Raw genomic sequence first — 18733 nt, 5'->3', positions numbered from 1 at the left:
AAGCCTAAGAAAGCTCACTATGAATCAGAGCCATACAAGCCTCCAGTCACTAATAAGGATCCCCAATCCAACAACAGAAGGAAACAATAACAGATGCTCCAACAGGGAAAAGGAAAATCAACTCCTGGACTGCATATTGAAGGCAAGGGAAGAGATGGAGCCCAGTAGGACTTGAATGGTCAAGGTCGTCATCTTCAGCATCACATGCAATGGAAGTCCTCCCCTTGAGGACACCACAATTTTCAGTGAGGTACGGTAGTGATGGTCTCACCCTCCCCCTCCTCTCAAGTTTTTTTTTTCCAGAAAACTAGGCCCCTCTTAAAAAAGGGGCCATAGAGAAAGCAATATTTATTTGCCACCCCTCTTCAATGTCCTCAAGAAGGATTCCTCCGAACGAAGGATGATCCTCAACCTGTCAAGTTTGAACACACTTTATTTGCATAAATTTTTTATATGCTGTACTTATTTATTTTATGGGAGCTCCAGATAGAAGGAATTTAACTGGTGGCCTATCTAGATGATTGCCTAACCTGGGGAGAACCAAAGAAGAGTGCTGATAAAACCTTGAGAGTGGTAGTCGACAGACTCCAGTCAAAAGTTTTCCTAATAAATAGGAACAAGTCCCGCCTTACATTCAGGAGACGTTTTTCTGAGGCTGGGGCTTTGGTGGGCTGGATGTTACTTTCCAACAGTACTCAAACCAGAATAAAGGCCCTGACAAGATTCCTTGAAAGCTAGCCTTTCCAGCTGACAGTTGAAATGAAGTCTGGCCTCATTACAGTTTGTGTCTGTGGTAAATCTATTCCTGAGACTGCAACTGTAGGATGTAAAGTCTGATTTTTCCTCAACGTCCAAAGGAAAAAAAAAAAAGACTTTGTAATCACCTTCATCTGAGTTTGGAAAGATACTCCATCTGAGGACCTGGAAAGGGTCTCTAGCAAACAGGTCAACCTGACCCGACAACCCATATAAGTGATAATACATACAGATGCCTCCTTGACAGGTTGCGGAGGCCACTGGGAGGATCGTCAGGTAGCGGAAAGATGGTCACCTGTTCTGAGGAAGTGTCATATCAGCTTCTTGGAGCTGTTGGCAACTTTCCATCGCAGAAAATTGAAACCTTCAAAAGTGACCCACATTTGTCAGTCCTAGACAGTATGACTGCAGTGTTTTATATAAAGAGGTTGGGCTTATGCTCAGCCCCTCTTAAGTCAGCAATTGCCAACATGCTTCCACATCCAGAAATGGAATTGTTTAGCACACGTTTGTTTGTATGGTGTTTTTACGTTGCATGGAACCAGTGGTTATTCAGCAACGGGACCCCACAGTTTTTTAACTTGGACCTCCCAAACAAACGTCGAGAGTGAACTTCTCTCACCAGAAATACACATCTTTCACACTTCAATGGAATGTGCGAGAATCGAACTCGCGGCCACAGAGGTGGTATGCCAACACCATACTGACCACGCCACTGAGGCGCTTGTTTGCCACATGTGAGAACCATCAACTTCCAATGTGTCTCTGAATCTGGAGATTCAGGCAATAGTAAGAGATACATTCCTACAAGACTGGATCAAATGGAGGACGGTATACTTCTTTTCTCCATTGTCCCAGATTTCAAAGGCTTTGAACAATATACTCTAGCTTTCAATGAAACCACTTACCTCAAGTCCCCTAATTAGCCGAGAAGTCATTGGTTCCTTTCTCCTTCAGAAATGGGTGAGAATAGATTTCATTACCATCTGCTGTTCTATCCCAGACAAAAGGAGGGGGGAGTTGCCTACATATCTTCCTTTCTGAACCATGACCTAGTGCCAAAACTGAACTTTATTTATCCAATATACCAGTCCATATGCAAACTGTGGTTAGATTACCTCCATGCTGAGAGCAAAGTTGAAATCTGTTGAGATAGTTTTACAATTTATTATATATCTTTTAGGGTCAAGTGCCTTGCTATTATAACAATCTTTAACATAAAAGGTAGGCAGCACTGTTGGAACCTTTATAGTTTTGGAATTTATTCTCATATGGAAATTGGTAATACCCTTCTTCAGTCTTTTGTACTGCAAAAGCCAGGTCCTGGAGGCTTTCCATTATCTGGTCATGAATTCCGACAATTCATTGAGCCCAAAATAACTAAAGGACAACTCATACCCTCCAAAAGGCAGTCTTCTTGACCGGTTTGGTATCAGGAGCTCAGTTTAGCATAATGAACTGTCTTAGACATGGACAATGTTTCATCTTTCACATCGACTTGTCATATACTGTCGTCTCCTGGCCTATCGTTCCTGGCCAAGAATAAGGACCTTTTAAAAGGAAATCCCTTTCTCTGACAAGGGAACTCTGTATTTTGGGTGAAACATTATGCCCAGTTAAAGCACTAAATACCCTAGATGTCATTCATGGCAAACATCGTAGATGGTTCCGTTTTTCCTACACCCTAGCACAAACAAACTAAAGAATTATTTTAGTGTATCTCATTAAAAAGGCAGACCCTTACTCCTTTCTCAAGTTACATGGCATCCAAAAGGTGTTTACATCATTAATAAGAAATGTATGCATCTTTCAAAGAAGTCTCGAGTTTATATTAGAAGCAGTATTCCTGAAAAGGGGAAGACTCAATAATCCTGCAACCAGACTCAACATAATTAGGTAAGTCACCTTAGATCCACAAGAGATAATATATATAAGTTTGTGTGCTTCCTGTTCTTTATTGCCAAACCCTAATGGATATCCAGAATGAAGAAAACGGTTGATAACCTGTGACTTTACCTTGGATTAAAAATTCTTGAAAAACTATTGCCACAAGAGTAGTGGATATGCTGGGATATTGCTGAAGGCAAGCCCATGGGGATAAGTGACCCACTAACCTATTGGGTGCAAGTAATTTTTCTCAGGACACATTACTCTGTGGTTGAGTTAACACATTTTACTGAGCTCAGACTAACTGCTGAGTTAAAACATCTTTCATTGTTTTACTGTATGTATGGTGTGTTTGTTTTTTGTTCAAAATGGTTTTGACCAAGAACAGTGAACAACAAAAGAGTAACATAGTGTTTGGCCATATCATGTCCTAGGTATTACCATAATCAGTTTTGTTGTACTGAAGTAATGTGTCCTGTAAAGTGTACTGGCTGGTTTCCTGCACAGTAGATTAGTTTGGCAGCACCTTAGGAAGGCCAAAAAATTTTAATTGGTTTCTTCGAAGAAGACTATTTTTCCTTCAGTAATGTTAAATTATGGCACCTTCCTTCCAGACTACACCCCCCACCTCATTTCCCTCTAGCTGCCCAAGGGAATAAGCGCATGAGGATAGACAACCTGCCTGCACTCTCCAGCAGAGGTGACTTTAGTGTGTAGACCCAGCTCTTCAGGTGAGATTGCAGTGTAAGTTTGTGGTTTGCCACTGCACTTCCCCTGCTTCAGGATTCCAGCTTTGTTGGAGTCCTGCAAAATATGTGGCCTTCTTGCGGTGTTCCACCAAGCCCATCATTCTCCACCTTTGGGATTACTTGGCTAGAACTAAGGGCTCTTCCGTTGTTGCTGCTGCTCCTCCTCCCATCCCTGGTAGGAGCTCAGCACTATTAAGCCTCCTGTAGCAGTCATCTTATATGTAGGAAACAGGTTGCATACCTGTCTCCTGCAGTTCCTGCCTTAACTGGTTCTGCTGTTGTTGAAAAGAGCAAGACTCAGATGAAGTAAGGTCTTCTTTTGCCCCTTCTCCCTCTCACGGAAATGAGAGGTATAAGAAATCTTCTTACATGAAGTCACACAAGATCTCATAAGAGCCTTCCAAAGGTCAGCAACAATGTCACCATCAGGTGAGACATCTGCTGGAGGTAGGAATGATGTAGGTTCCTGAGCATGCAGACCAGAGGACTGCCCCACAGTCTTGTCATGCTTGTACGAGTATGATAATCCTGGAATTTGTTACAATCTGTATGCAGGTGATCATACAGACCCTTGGATGATACCTGGTTAGTTTAGAACCAAGAACACTTGGTGTATACATATATGATCCTCAGATCATGCATATGCAAGGAGAGGGTTTACACACAAAGGTTGCTGCATTACAGCATCACTGGGGCATTATGGTAACCTCCATACACAGGGTGTAGCCTCTGCTAGCTTGGTTTCAGCCTATCATAGTGTCTATGGGAATGAGGATCATGATTTCAAGTGGTTAAAGGTTAATCTCAGCTAATGGTTCAGTGGTTGGTGCTGTGAAGTCAATCATGTGTCCATGGTTCTGAAAGCACTCGCCAGGGCATGCTAGAATGTCTTCCTGTCCTTCCTGTAGAATGCAGTTAACTGGGAGAAGTTGGAGCACATGTCCAAGAAAAAGGCAAATACAGGCACACTGATAGATATTGCAGCAGAGTGTCTGTCAGATTCTCATGTCAGGAGGCTCAGCGAGGTGAAAGTAGTTACAATTTTTACAGGAAAAACCAATTTATCGTAGGCCAGTGTCATCCTCGGTCACCTTGGAGAAGGTTGTGCAACACAGACACCTTCAACTCTTGCTTCAGTGGCAACTGAAGCAGCATTGGTCAGCCTCAAGCAACCCCCATCCCCTCTAGCTTATGCCAATAAGCTGGGAAATGAGGGAAGACCTTGCTTGTTAATTTTATGTATTTGATTTGTGAAAGTTTGGTATGGTGGCTTGGTACAACTTATTGGGTAAAGATGACAAGTCCCTCGTAGTGGGAGTTCCCTTGAATTCCACACCTCCAGGTTTAGGGGCAAAAGACAAACCTCATCTACACATTAGGCATTTTGGAAATACAAGGAACACTCATAACCCTGCAAGTATTCCAAAATCATGCAAGGTGTCACTCTATAGTGTTGATGAGTGACAGCACAACCAAACTGGCAAACATCAACAAAAAGGAAGGAACACCCCTCAGTCTGATTTACTAAGTAATCAACCAAGTGTTTGTCACTTCAAATCTCAGACTGTATTCTTCCAGGGTATACAAAAACCAGAGCCTTTTATCATAATGCCTTCTCTGCCACCCAAAGAGTCCCTGATGCTGCAAGTTATTAAGTGTTTTTCCACACACTCCTGCCTACCTCCAGTTAACCACCTTGTCACAATTTTCAACAATAGATTCCAAAAATGTTCCTAAATAAATGTTTTTTTTAGAAATTATAGCACTTAGAAGAAAATGTCTACTTTATATATCACAAACCAAAAAGAACTGCTATAATTTTATGTGGGGAAAATAAATCATACAAATTGAGATAAACTAGTGTTTTTTATTCAAAGTACATTATATCAAACAGGAATGAAAAATGCAATAGTGACTTTTGCATTTTTACCTTGGTAAATAATGAAATGTAATGCATAACCCAAATAAATTTTTTCTTAAGCTGAAAAATTCACAATCTTCCCTCTAAATAACATGTTGTACAATAAAGCCTTTTCAAACACTTTTTAATTCCACATTCAGTTTTCAAAAAACCCCAACTACAAAACTAATAAACATAGGGGAAAAAATATCAAGTTATACAAGAATTCCAACAACAGCATTAATACTATTATGGGAAATATTTGAAAGTCGAATGAGATTTTTGACATCACATACTTAAAAATAAATTTTTGCTTTCATGGATGTATTATTAGTGACATATAAAATGCCTGAATCTTAAATTTCACATCTTATTACTTCATTACCTCCTATCATCATCCCAACTTCTTTTATTGTTCCTAGAATTCCAATAACCTTGTCTTTCATCCCTCTGCCCTCCATGTCTTCCTTCTCCATGATGTCCAGATCTGCCACGAAAGCCATCCGATCTTCTATCTTGCCAGCCATCTGACCTTCTATCTTGCCAGCCATCCGACCTTCTATCTTGCCAGCCATCCGACCTTCTATCTTGCCAGCCATCCGACCTTCTATCTTGCCAGCCATCTGATCTTCTACCCTGCCCATCATCTGATTGTCTATCTTGCCAGTTATCACGATATCCACCACGGTTTCTGTTACCTCGAAATCGACCTCCATGTCGATTTCGATTGAATTGATTGTTAGGCAGTATTGGAGGTTTAGGTGATGGGCTGTTAAAAATCTGAAACAAGTTCATTTACTCTTGTAAAAAAAATCCATATAACTTTCATTTAAATTTTATTAGGATCAAAAGATACCTGAAATGAAAGGTAGTCTAAGTTTGCAGTAGTGTACATTCTCCACTAATCTCACCTTTAAGAAACTTAGTGTGATTATTTCTAATATAAGGGCAAATTCAGATTCCATTTTTGCATGAAACATAAAACTTACAATTAACCACTTCATTCTGCAATGTAACAGAGTATCAGTAGGCTATCTAGTGACACTCCACACACATCCTATTCTATTTATAACTTCTGCAGTTAGTTGCAAGCTAAGACACACTTAAAAGTGTGTTGCGATATCCAGAATAGGTAACTCAAATGTAACTCTTGTCACACCCAATAGTCACCCAACCAGTGACTTTATTTAAAATAGAGGGATGTGCATTTTGTTGTTCCCTCATTTTTTCATAAGCATTTTTATCAATGTTCATAATGAGATGTAGTCAAGTGACAAATATTGACTGTGCACATAATTTGGGGAGATGTAACATCTGAAAGTGACATTGGTAATATTAGCAAAGAAGAAATCAAAGGGTAGGAAATACAATGTTGGACAATGGTATCCAAATGTTTTCATGCCTGTACGCCTAGCCCTATTTCTTGTTTAGATGACTTTCAGGGTTGAATCAACCTTGCCTTGGACAAAACTCTTAGGCTTGATACAAATTGTCCTGCCAGGGGCACTGGATGAGCTACACAACCTGTTGAGCAGCCACCACTAGATCCAAAGGAAAATTACCCAAGGACCTATGGGCAATATCCTTCAGGTAGAAGGAAGTGAACATGGTTTGGCAATGCCACAGACCAGCATTCAATATTCTATGAACAGATCAATTTTTCTTGAATGCTAAAGAGGAATTCTGCTGTCTAAGGTCATGCGCTTTTGCATGCCTGATATTGGGTGAAAGAATTGATGATTATAAACAAACATTTATTATCGTTTCTTGTATACAAAACAAGATTGTATTCTTGGGCGCTTCTTTCTTGACCCAGCCTGTACTAACAGAAAGTCTACATTTTGCTCTGAGATGTTGAGTTCTATTTAGATATGCACACAGTGTTCTGATAGGACATGGCAACATTTTGTCAGGGTCATTGTCAACAAAGTCCCAAAGAAGGTATAAAAAAGGAGACAAATCTGTCATCATGAATTGAGTGATTTTGTCTTGGCAACAAATTCCAGGAAAAATTCTAAAGCTACATACATCTAACCCCTAGTATGTTTGACATCTTAAGACAGACCATGTAATTCACCGACCCTTTTTACCAAAGCTAAATCTAGCAAAATGGCTGTCTTCAGGGTCAACAGTCTATCCATAACCTGTCGCAATGGCTTACTGGGGACTTGAGTAAAGCTAGTCAGTACAAGAGTCAAGTCAAATCCCAACTGGGAGACATTAACTCTAGGGGTACAGGACTGCTCAAAGCTCTTAATCTGCATAGATAACTCCCAAAATGTAGTTAGTATATCCATATCCTACATACGTAGAGCTAAAGTTAAAGCAGCTCTGTAGCCCTTTATGGCTAAAACAAAAAGGTATTTTTCTGTTCTGAGAAAAACCAGGAAATCTGCTATCTGTTGAATAGAGGTTCCAAAAGGAGAGGTACCCCATCTACCACATCAATCACAGTAGACGGACCACTTTCCCTGGTACACAGACGTAGAGGACTTTCTGAGTAACCTGCCATCTGAGACGCTGTTCTTCAAGAAAAGCCTCTCACTCACAGGAGATACCTGATGGTCTCCATCCGTGAAAAGATAGGGACTCCATCGACTGATGATACCTCTCCACATAAGGTTGACAAAGTAGATTGTGGCAGGTAGGTATTTTTTCTGTACATCTAAGAGCAGCAAGAGCAGATCTGGAAACCATTCTGTTTGGGGCCATAAAGAAGACTAGGACAGAGTCTAATAAAGTGTTTAATTTTGGTGAGACATCTTATAAGTCAAAAGGAGTCATGGAAATACCAGTGATATTAAAAAACGAGAAGTTTTATTTGAAGACATAAATTCTGCAGGATGATATACCATGGCTAATAGGTAAGCAACCAATGAGTAAAATGGGTATGACCATAAATCTTTTTTTTAAATTGTGTCATAATAGAAGTATTAGGGGGAATGAAGGTAAAGTTAAGAGAAGACAAACAGGGTAATTTAAGAGTACCTATAAGGAGGAGGAAGGTAGAAGAATTATTACTAGAGGGTTGGAAGGGAAAGAGTCTGAGGGAAATTAAGAGCACAATGAAGAAATTACAGTTATAGTTCGGTGACGGAAGTGGAGATAAAATTTGGAAGCTAACAGAGAAAGGACAATAGAGTGATGGGTTAATAGAGAAAGAAAAGGAGGAAATAAAAAAGTTACTAACAGACCAGATAAGCTGATTGGAAATTGTGAGGTATGTAAAAGATACAAAAGAAATCCAGCTAAACCAGTTGTAGGATTTTCTTGGAGTAAAACATTTAAAGAAGTTGTGGCAATGGATGTGGGAGAGATAGAAGAAAGTTCTTGGTAATGGTGGATATGGCAACGAGGTATTGTCAGGCTTTTTGGATAAATGATAAGACACCGATAACTATAACAAAGACACTTTTTGATGGTTGGTTTGCTATATTTGGAGAGCCTTACAAAATATTGTAAGACAATGGGGGAGAATTTCAACATAAAAAAATAAGGAGGATGGCAGAAAGATGGAATATTAAAGATTAGCCACAGCATTGGAATCTCCATGGAGCAACGGATCATGTGAAAAGACCACAGGCATGATCAAGGGAAGTGTAAGAAAGATGATGGAGGATGAGGAAGTAGATTGGTCCATAGCATTGAAATGGGTAGTGAGTGCTAGGAACTGCTTAATGAATAATGGAGCTTTCTTTCCTAACCAATTAGTATACTACGTATTTGGAAAAAACCCTCCCCGGCCTAATCTAATGGGAGAAGAGAGTTCAAGTCCTGCAAGCAGAGAAAGGGATGGAAGAGAGTATGGTAAGGGACACACTGAATGCAATGCACAAGGCCAGAGAAGTATTTATAAAAAATTAGTCGTGTAATAAAATAAGAATAGTGTTAAACAAAAATGTCAGAGAACATAAATTTGAAGAAGCAGTGGTGGGAGATGAGTTATTCTATAATGGGAAAATGAAAATAATTGGAGAGGACCTGCTCAGGTAGTGGGAGTAACAGGGAAACAGAGTAGTTAAACATGGGGATTCTTTAAGAGAATAGCTAGAATACACGTTACTAGGATTCAAAAACTACCACCAGAAACAGAAAAGATATCTTCTAGAATACATAAATCACATGTCATGAAAGGTAGATCCGATGGCCCAAATGAAGGGAGTGTATATAGGCAGGAAGGAAAGGAGATAATAGTGGGAGGGAGAAGGAATACAGACACAGAAGAAGCTACAGAAAGAGTTGTGGTAGAGGAAACAATGGAAGATGACAGGGAAAGTGAGTTAATAGAAGATACCAAAATTCAAAAAGGTAAATAGAGTTAGAGCTGTAAATAATGATACAGGTCAAGTAGAAGAATGGACTATATTAAGTCTTGCAGGAAAAAGATCAAGCAAATCATGGGCTGATTCATACAATGTACAAGACTCTCAGTCAGGTGACAAAGGGTGGGTTAACTTGAGTGATTATAATCAGGTAGAAAAAACTGAAGATGAAGAGGTGCTGCTAGGATTTGAAAACAGAAGCATGGGAGCTAAATAAAAAGAATTTCAAAGTTCGAGAGAAAACAAGGTATATGGGGAGGTAAATGATGTTGGACAAAAAGCTATATCTACAAGATGGATAGTAACTGAAAAGATAAAAGGAGGGGAAAGGATATGTAAAGCAAGATTGGTAGCTAGAGGGTTTGAAGAGGAGATGACGCTCCCACATGCAATGCTGAAATTTTGTCTGATCATAATAAAAGTGAAAGATTGGAATTGTTATACATTGGATGTCAAAACTGCATATTTACAAGGTGACAAGATACAAAGAGAAGTATATTTAAAGCCACTTAGAGAAGATAGTTGGAGTGGATTATGGAAGTTGAAGAAAACTGTTTATGGGTTCAAGGACGCAGCAAAAGCATGGTATTGTAAAGTGGTGAAAGTAGTGGAGGAGCTTAAAGGTGAGAGAAGTAGACAAGAAACCTAATAAGGGATTTTGACGTAGGAAAAATCTAATTCTGGGCTCAGCCGTGTCGCTCCATGAAATACGTTCCTTTAGCGCTATTTCTAAGGTAAATTATTGCTAAAATACCAGAGAACTGCTAAATTGGACATGCCAGAATATTCTGACTCGCTCACCCTTTCTAAAAGGGTGTCGGTATGAATCTGGGGCGAGTGCAAAACACTACCACAGCAGCCTCTCAAATTAGCCTTTTCCACATCAAAACCCCTTAGAAAAGGGGGGCCGTGCTACGGCTCACTCTCTGCTACCGCGAAGGTAGCGTCAGGGTCGGCATTCCTTTGATAGCCATTAAGAGAGCTGCACGTTATTTTTGCGTTCTGTTTTTATCTGCCTTTTTGGCTTGTGTTTGTTAGCTATGGATCGTCCATCTGCCTCCCCATCCAAGTTAAGTACTGGTTTTTTGTTTGGCACTATTTAGGGAGTGATTTTGACCCTCAGCATCAATTGGTTCTGTTGGCCCCGTCTCCTACCCAACAAGCTCCAACACCGTACACAATGTCACCTGCCTTTAACCCAACCTTTGAGTCTCAGGCATTTCAGCCTTTTAACAGGTTTGGGAGGGGTGGCAGAGCAAGGGGTTCCTTTCGCCAACATGGAGGAACCAGAGCCTCCAACCGAGCTAGAGGTTCAAGAACAGGAAGAGGGACAAGACCCTCATCCTCTCAATGAGGACTCTCAGGTAGGAGGCAGCTGTACCACTTTCGTCATCGTTGGGGGTTCAGCAATTGGGCAAAAAGCATAGTATCCAGGGGCTAGGCTGGAGTTGGATCGAAGGTCCTCCTCCACCCAACACCTATCAAGAACTAACACAGGAGTTGGTAGACTACTCCCAGGAGCTTCTCCAAAAGGGAGCAGTGTTGAGAACCAGGAAACTTTAGTTCCAGGTACGCTTGTTCAGTGTTCCGAAAAAAGGCACCGACAAGAGAAGGGTGATCTTAGACTTGTCCCGTTTAAACTTGTACATTCGTTGAGACAAGTTCAAAATGCTGACCATCTCTCAGGTGCGAACCTTACTTCCCCATGGGGTCGTCACCACCTCTATAGATCTTACAGACGCCTACTATCATGTCCCGATAGCTCGGCACTTCCGTCCGTTTCTAGGCTTCAAATTAGGGAAGGAAGCCTTCTCCTTCAAAGTAATCCCCTTCGGGCTCAATATAGCCCCGAGGATTTTTGCGAAGCTAGCGGAGTCGGTGGTGCAGGAGCTAAGGTCTCAGGGTATATATTCTTTTGGCAAAAATGACAATAAATTAAATGATATTTTGTGTATACATGTAGATGATTTTTGCTACGGAGGAACTGGAGGATTTTTAAAGGAAACAATTGGGAAATTGAAAGGGAAATTGCAAGAAGGAGAACAAGAAAGTAAAAGGTTTAAGTATACAGGAGTAGTAGAGCAGAAGGAGAATAGATTTTGTCTTAATCACTGGCAGTACTATATAAATTTTATAAGAGAACCAGAAGTTAGAAGATATACGGGTAATAGTGTTAGAACAAAAGGAGTTAACCTGGTATAGATCAGTGGTAGGACAGTTGAATTGGGTATCGCTACATACCATCCCAGAAATATCATACGATGTTAGTGAATTAAGTAAAGCATTTAAAGAAGGAACGACTCAGGATATGAAGAAGCTTATTAAAATTCTGAGAAAAACTAAGAACATGATGGGCGAAGTTACAATAAGTGAAATGGAAGAAGAAAGATTTATTGGGAAGCCTATGCAGATGGCCATATTCAACTGAGTTATATCATATCCTTGACAGATGGTAAAAGGAGAAGTCCCATATGGTGGAAGTCCAGGAAATCCAGGAGAGTGGCAAAATCCACCTCTGAAGCAGAAGCCCTGAGTATTGGGGCGCCTATAGAAGGATTGACATATTTCAAGAGGAGCGTTGGTTAATACTGATGGTAAAACACTAATGACTGCCATCAAATAGAGTACTGGTGTAGCTAGTATGAGATTAAAAATAGATATTTCAGCAATAAGGGAAACCATAGAATCTGGGGAAATAAAGGAGGTGAGATGGATAAAAGGAAACGATCAAGTAGCTGAAGTATTAACTACAGCAGGAGTTTCAGAGGAAAATATTAGAAATTATGTAGAAATTAAAAAGTTGGAGAATAAAGGAAATTAGAGGGGACTAGGTTAGGAAGCAATCTGAGGCGAGGGAGAAAGAGATAAGTGTGATTCTATATATTATATATCAGTTTAGTCAGAGTGATTCCATTTTTATTGTTATTGTTATTGTTATTTTCTGCATTGTCGAAATATGGTAGATGTCCTATGTATGGGCAGTACGTATATGGTTGATTTTAGAAGGTGTCTATTGATGTATTAGGTTGTGTTGTGACGTCATAGAAGACGTATTTAAGTTGTGTTGTGAAGTCATAGAAGACAAGATGGCAGCAGCGTCTGTGAATGTTTACAATAATAGAGGCAGAAGGAGGCACATGCATGGATTGTTTGGTTGGTAGGAAAGAGCTCTCTGTCAGATAAGAGTTTTTGGGTTGTAAGTCTTGTGGTGTTGTTCAAAGGTGTGAGCTGGAGTATACTGGGATTAGAGAATGGGAACAGGTGTTTAGATTGCACATTTGTGTTCAAAAGGAAAGATTAGGCTAGGAAAATATTCAAAATTACAAAAATGGGAGGTAAAGACGCCACCACAGCCGATGCCATAGGTTAAGAGGATGCTGGGAGTGATGTCAAGACATCTTGAATGGTAGCACTGGGCGATGGCCTCACTGGTGGAGCAATAAAGGGCAACCCAGCAAGTGTCAATGATGACAAAGGCGTCCCACTAGGAGGCAGCACACAAGAACCAAAGTAGTGTAGGCATGAAGGTGGGGGGAGACTGCCAAGTTGGCTGGTGGGGGGGTATGAGCAGCCAAGAAATGCAAGAGTAGGCCATCCAAAAAAGGGGCACCCCATAGGCCTAGAGATGCCAAAACAGCCGCCATCTTGTTTGATTCAGAATTTGAAATAAAGGAAGCAGAAGGCGAAGCCTCCTCCCTCTCGGGAAGGACATTATATCACGCAGGAGAGGGGGCTACATTAAACATAATCTCATCCTGTGCAACTCCCGATACTTCCAACGACAAATTGATGGAATAAAAGAAAGGAAACAACGATACAACCGACACAGAGGGAACGCTTCTGGATGAAGAGGATACTGAACCATTCAAATGAGGAGGCAAAAACCCTCCCAAGAAGAAAAGTGGATGCTCTACGATGCTCCCTCTTCTTGTAGAACGCCCTCCACTGTGACACAGGCCAGGAACGATGTTCTAAGCAAAGGTTACTAATGTTACAAAAATTAGATCAGCACCTACTGCATGTAGTATAAGGATCTGTAATGGTAGCAGCCAAAAACCTGGAGCACGGAAATCCCTGAATGCCCCAGCACATGCGTTGATGAGGCCTAGAAGAATCGGAGGACTCCATGATAATAAACAAGGCACACACACACAAACACACTGAAACAAAGAAATCACATACAAACAAAGTAACCGGCTAGGGTAAGAGAGCGCAAGAGACTACTCTCCAAGGCAGTCAAAGAAAGACTGATGCGTCACTGAATTCTATGCCTGGTTGGTAACCAGCTTCCACCTCTTATATGCATGAGTTGCTAGAGACCACAGATTCCTTGCTTTACAATCTTTGATTGTTTTTAACCGGTTTCCAGCTGGCACAAAAAGATTATCCTATGGTTAAGACCAAAGGTTTGTTCCGCGTATGAACAACATCGCTTTCACATAAAAATGTCTTCAGTTAACTTGACTATTACATGTAAACTGTAGTTTCCATAAGCAACTGTAAATATGTCTGTTTACTCCCTCTATCTCTTGTTATCTCATTATTTCATTTAAAGGTTTTATGAAGGTAATATCCCTTAAGAAAATGTGTTTAAATTTAAACACAAGTACTATATAAATAGCAATAAAGTTTTGATTTGACACAAGACTACATATAGTAAGGTGAGTGAGTGAGCACATATTACAACAGACATCCTGGCCCAATTCCATCACCACCACCGGAATTTTCAAGAATTTAGATTTTTCAATTAGCCCAATTCTGACTTCTCAGTTACCAAATCCTCACAAATAGTTTACTACCCATAGTGGGCTTTTGCAGCATCCCTTTGACCCTTGGCTGCATTATTTCCCACCTTTTACACCCCTCTTGCCTTCCCACCAGGCTTTCCAACTCTTGTTGCTTTGATTTTCACCTTTCATTTAATATCAAATCCATTGGGCCGTATGAGAGACTTCAGGATTATGATTCATGAGTCTGGTTAAATCATACAAGATAATAATATAAGGTGAAGTTAATAAAAGAAAATGGAGATCACTAAACAGCATTCTTAATACCTATGCCATTAGGAAAATCAAATTCAAAAGTTGAAAAAAGGAGCTTTCATGATGGGAGATGCCTAATCAATTGTACAACTACTAAAGTGCTATTTTCAAGTCCTTATTCATAACTTGGTTGTCCTCCCTAACCATGTCAGGTTATCAATAACTGGAAGTGGAATATAAAATTTAGGCCAAAGGCCAAGCACTGGGACCTATGAAGTCATTCAGTGATGAAAATAATGTTGGAACAATTGTTTGGAGAGGGTGGAAAGTAAGATGGAAGAAAGAGAATATGAATGGAGGTATAGTAAAAGACAGTACATGAGGTACAGTGACAGCATTAATCCCCTATGGAGAGTTAATGATAACAGCAAAAGGGTTTGTAATTTGCATGAATAAAAATTTCTAATTTTTTACAGCAAAAAGGAATACCTTCATGAATTCTTCATCACTTTCTGTGTACCGCCCTTCAGCTGCTGCTTCCAACTCAGCTAAATATTCTTCATTCAATTTGACAGTACCATTTTCTTGCAAATCAGTTGCCATGGTTGATCTATATCCTCAGAGTTTTTGGCAGTGTTATTACAAGAGACTCTGAAACTGAAAAGATTAAATATTTATGAGGGAGAGTGATCTAAGAGAATTCTAAAATATGAATACAGTTATGAAACTCACTTTAATCAACTGACATAAATTTCTTAAGAGATACAGTATAATTAAAAGCTATGCCAAGCATATTCTTTAAAAAAAAATGTTTGGTTGTACTGTCTTTGCATTTAGTTTTCAATAATCATGAAAATCATTACAAGTGAAAATTTAACATAATTCCAAAAACAGATTAACACAAACTTACTGAACTTTCAACTCAGGTAGTAGTATAATCATATTGTGGCATAAAATTATAATATAAAATCATAAATACCTTAATGGCATATAAATAAAGCTTACATAACATCCCAGAAAGTGCAGAACAATAAAAGCATCTGAGTACATTACACTTAACATATGTAAATCACTTATCAGCTTTTTAACCCTTCATCTTGTGCTTAACTTTTACAACATTTACATATAAACTTAAAAAATCCTCACTGAATGTGCTGCACATCAATGTAAAAGGTTATCATTTACAATAAATAGCAAATCATAATAATTTTGAAATCAAAACTTCATTAAAAAATTTACATTAGTACTCTTAAATAACTTATTAGGGCAAACAAAAAAAGGGGGGATGAATAGCTCCTTAAAATGAGCAAAGTGGTAAAAGACCCTGGCTAAAGGAGCCCCTCATCACCTTTCTAATGCTGTTTTCTTGTCCCTTTTAACCAGAGATGGCAAGTCAAAAGATAAAGGTGGAAGGCATTCTGCCTTATACTAAGAGTTTCTTATTTATGAAATTTAAAATATGAAACTCACTGTTTTGACAGAGAATTTAAAAATGGCCACATTTTCAGGTTAAGGCACAAGATGAACTTGACCATTAAAATTGAGCAAATACAGCAGGACCTCTACGGGTAATGTAATCACAATTAGACCAAAATAATTTACTTTAATTCATACTTTTTGAAAACCACCACCAGACACTGAGACTGGAAGGAAGGTATTACTCAGTATAAATAGCAACTAAATATATTCAGTATAAATTAACTTTTCGTACTTAAACAAATCAAAAGTCTTTTATATTAGAGTACTCTAAAGGTAAAAGTCATTGAAACTAGATGACAAAGTAGTTAAATGGTATTGACACTGGAATCTCTGAAGGATTGGTAGAGATTAATTGCAATTACCTTAAAAATTTGGTATTTGCTCCTACAAGAACACAAATCTATCTTTTACATAAAAGGCCCAACCCTTAGACGAGGTGATCATCTCATGAAATCTAATGAGCAAGGTTCCAATCACTACTAGAATTTTCCTTTTCCCAATCATATATATAATCAGAGGAAAAATAACTCATGAAACCTTACATATAGCTTCACAATCTGATGCAAAGCTGAAATGGCTCAGTGTAAAAATTGTTAAGAGTACTTACTCCACAAAATCTTCAGTACGAAGATTTGCATTTAACCTGACGAACTTTGGCTTCTAGGTCTATTTATTAGTTAAAAGCTAACTCAATCTACCAAAACAGAGACAGGCAAAAAAGCCTAGCATAGTGTAATCTACTGAAAACACACTCGCACAATACATGATGAATGTGAAGAAATCATGTTTTTCGATGAAATTTTAATGATCGCATGATACACAAGATTGGATGGAACACGAGTAGACTGCACAAATTTCAGTTATTTTGTATGTAGTATATTTTTTTGTTTCACAGACTGTTTTCGTTAGAAATAAATTGTGTTTCTGCATTTACGGAGCAAACTTGTTTCCAAATAAAAATAAAAAATCCAAAATCTGAAACACTGTGTGGGCGACACCCTCATGGCCAGTCAAGAACTAATAGCAGCTGATTTAAAAAAAAAGATTCTGGACCATGGGAGTTGCCAAACCACAGAATGCTGGATCTAAGAGGTATGACTGTACTGGAAATGAAAGTCATTAAAAATGACGGTACATAGTACTTGTACTTACAATCTTCAGATATGAGGCTGTCAACAATCAAACCATAGAAACCTTCTCCTGAAGATTTTGATGTTACATAACCGCTTTGAATCTTTTTAGTAGGCTCAAAAACCCTGAAAAATGAAAATAAATACTGATTTAATTTACCAGTTTGTTCTTTACTATTTACCACATTAACATTAAAACTACATCAATTTCTTTTTCCACATCTCAAAACCACATATTTTTAAAGTAACTCGTATTTTTCCTAATATACAGACCTGAGGTCTTTACATATGGGATTTATTTTCAGCACTATCTGAAACTAGCAATTCAACTTAAAAAAAAGGTGGTTATTGGTAGTAGTTGGCTACCAATGGTAGAGAAGGAAGCCTCATCATCCAGTCAGTACCCATTCACTTTTCGTTCAGTACCAATTTTAGTTTGGCGCTGAAAATACTAAACTTAAAGATCACTAGAGCAAATGCTTATTTGAATTCAGCATGTTATCCTCAACTAAGTCAATTGACCAATCCAAAGAACCTCAATTACCATTTAGCAAAAACCACCCAGGGTCTTGGTAAATGTCCGTTCATATGGTGTTTTTACGTTGCATGGAACCAGTGGTTATTCAGCAATGGGACCAACAGCTTTATGTGACTTTCGAACCACATTGATAGTGAACTTCTATCACAAGAAATACACATCTCTCACAAACTCAATGGAATGCCCGAGAATCGAACTCGTGGCAGGTCAAGACCATACCGATCACGCCACTGAGGCGCTTAGATTTGGTAAATGTATCGCCCACTAATCTCCCAGCAAAAGCCCCTTGGATCCCTCGCATTTGCTGAGCAAAACAAAAATTGGCCCATTGCAGAACTACTTCAATTCCCATTTGTGATGCAATTAGATGTCGCAACTACATAAAATAACTTTACCAAATATTGTAAGTAATTTATGACAAAGTAACTGCTACCAGCTAAATGCTTGTCCATGGTTACAATATCACAAATGTTGGTAAATATCCTAAGAGTTTCATCAATATTACTGGATGACTTTGTCATCTGAGTTACCAATTGCTCAGTAATACCTAAAAGTTCCCGAGAAGAGATCCTACATTGCTACGTGCCACATCAGTGCCTTAAGAACTGGTAACAACTTGATAATGTCTATCCATGTCATGGGTGACGGTCATCTTGAAAAGTACTCTCATTATGCATCTCAGAAAGATGATCCTTAAAAACAGGCCAGTATCATCTTTCAAATAAAAGGGAAATATGTTAGCAGCTGAAGTCAAACAGTTACAAACAAGACCCTTAGCTGCTGGACATCTTTCATTACAGAATTTGCTAGGAACCATCTTGAAGTGTTTACTGTATCATAATAAATTATTACCTCTTGAAAGAGAAAATCATCATCAAAAGTTACTACTACTACTACTAGTAGTAGTCTGTGTAAAAAACAGTTCCATAGTCTGGGCTATGATTAGAGGCTGACGGCCTAAACTATTCTAGCCAGCACAGGCAGAGCTGT

General features: G+C 39.0%; 2 protein-coding genes across 2 annotated transcripts in view; both read right to left on the bottom strand.

The window, feature by feature from the left end:
• The window catches only part of LOC135217567 (cytosolic Fe-S cluster assembly factor nubp1-like), a 184004-nt gene that overhangs the window by 105441 nt on the left and 59830 nt on the right, over nt 1-18733 (bottom strand). The window lies entirely within an intron of this gene.
• On the bottom strand, nt 5246-17376 carry LOC135217557 (DEAD-box ATP-dependent RNA helicase CshA-like). Its single transcript, XM_064253526.1, has 3 exons — nt 17228-17376; nt 15086-15253; nt 5246-6072 (listed from the first exon to the last, which is right to left on the bottom strand). Exons 2-3 carry the CDS (start codon nt 15197-15199, stop codon nt 5674-5676), a joined length of 513 nt encoding a protein of 170 aa, XP_064109596.1. The 5' UTR covers nt 15200-15253; nt 17228-17376; the 3' UTR covers nt 5246-5673.

The sequence above is a fragment of the Macrobrachium nipponense genome, chromosome 19, assembly GCF_015104395.2.
Source record: "Macrobrachium nipponense isolate FS-2020 chromosome 19, ASM1510439v2, whole genome shotgun sequence".
Taxonomy (NCBI): Eukaryota; Metazoa; Arthropoda; class Malacostraca; order Decapoda; family Palaemonidae; genus Macrobrachium; species Macrobrachium nipponense.
This window is presented reverse-complemented; position numbering and strand designations above follow the sequence as displayed.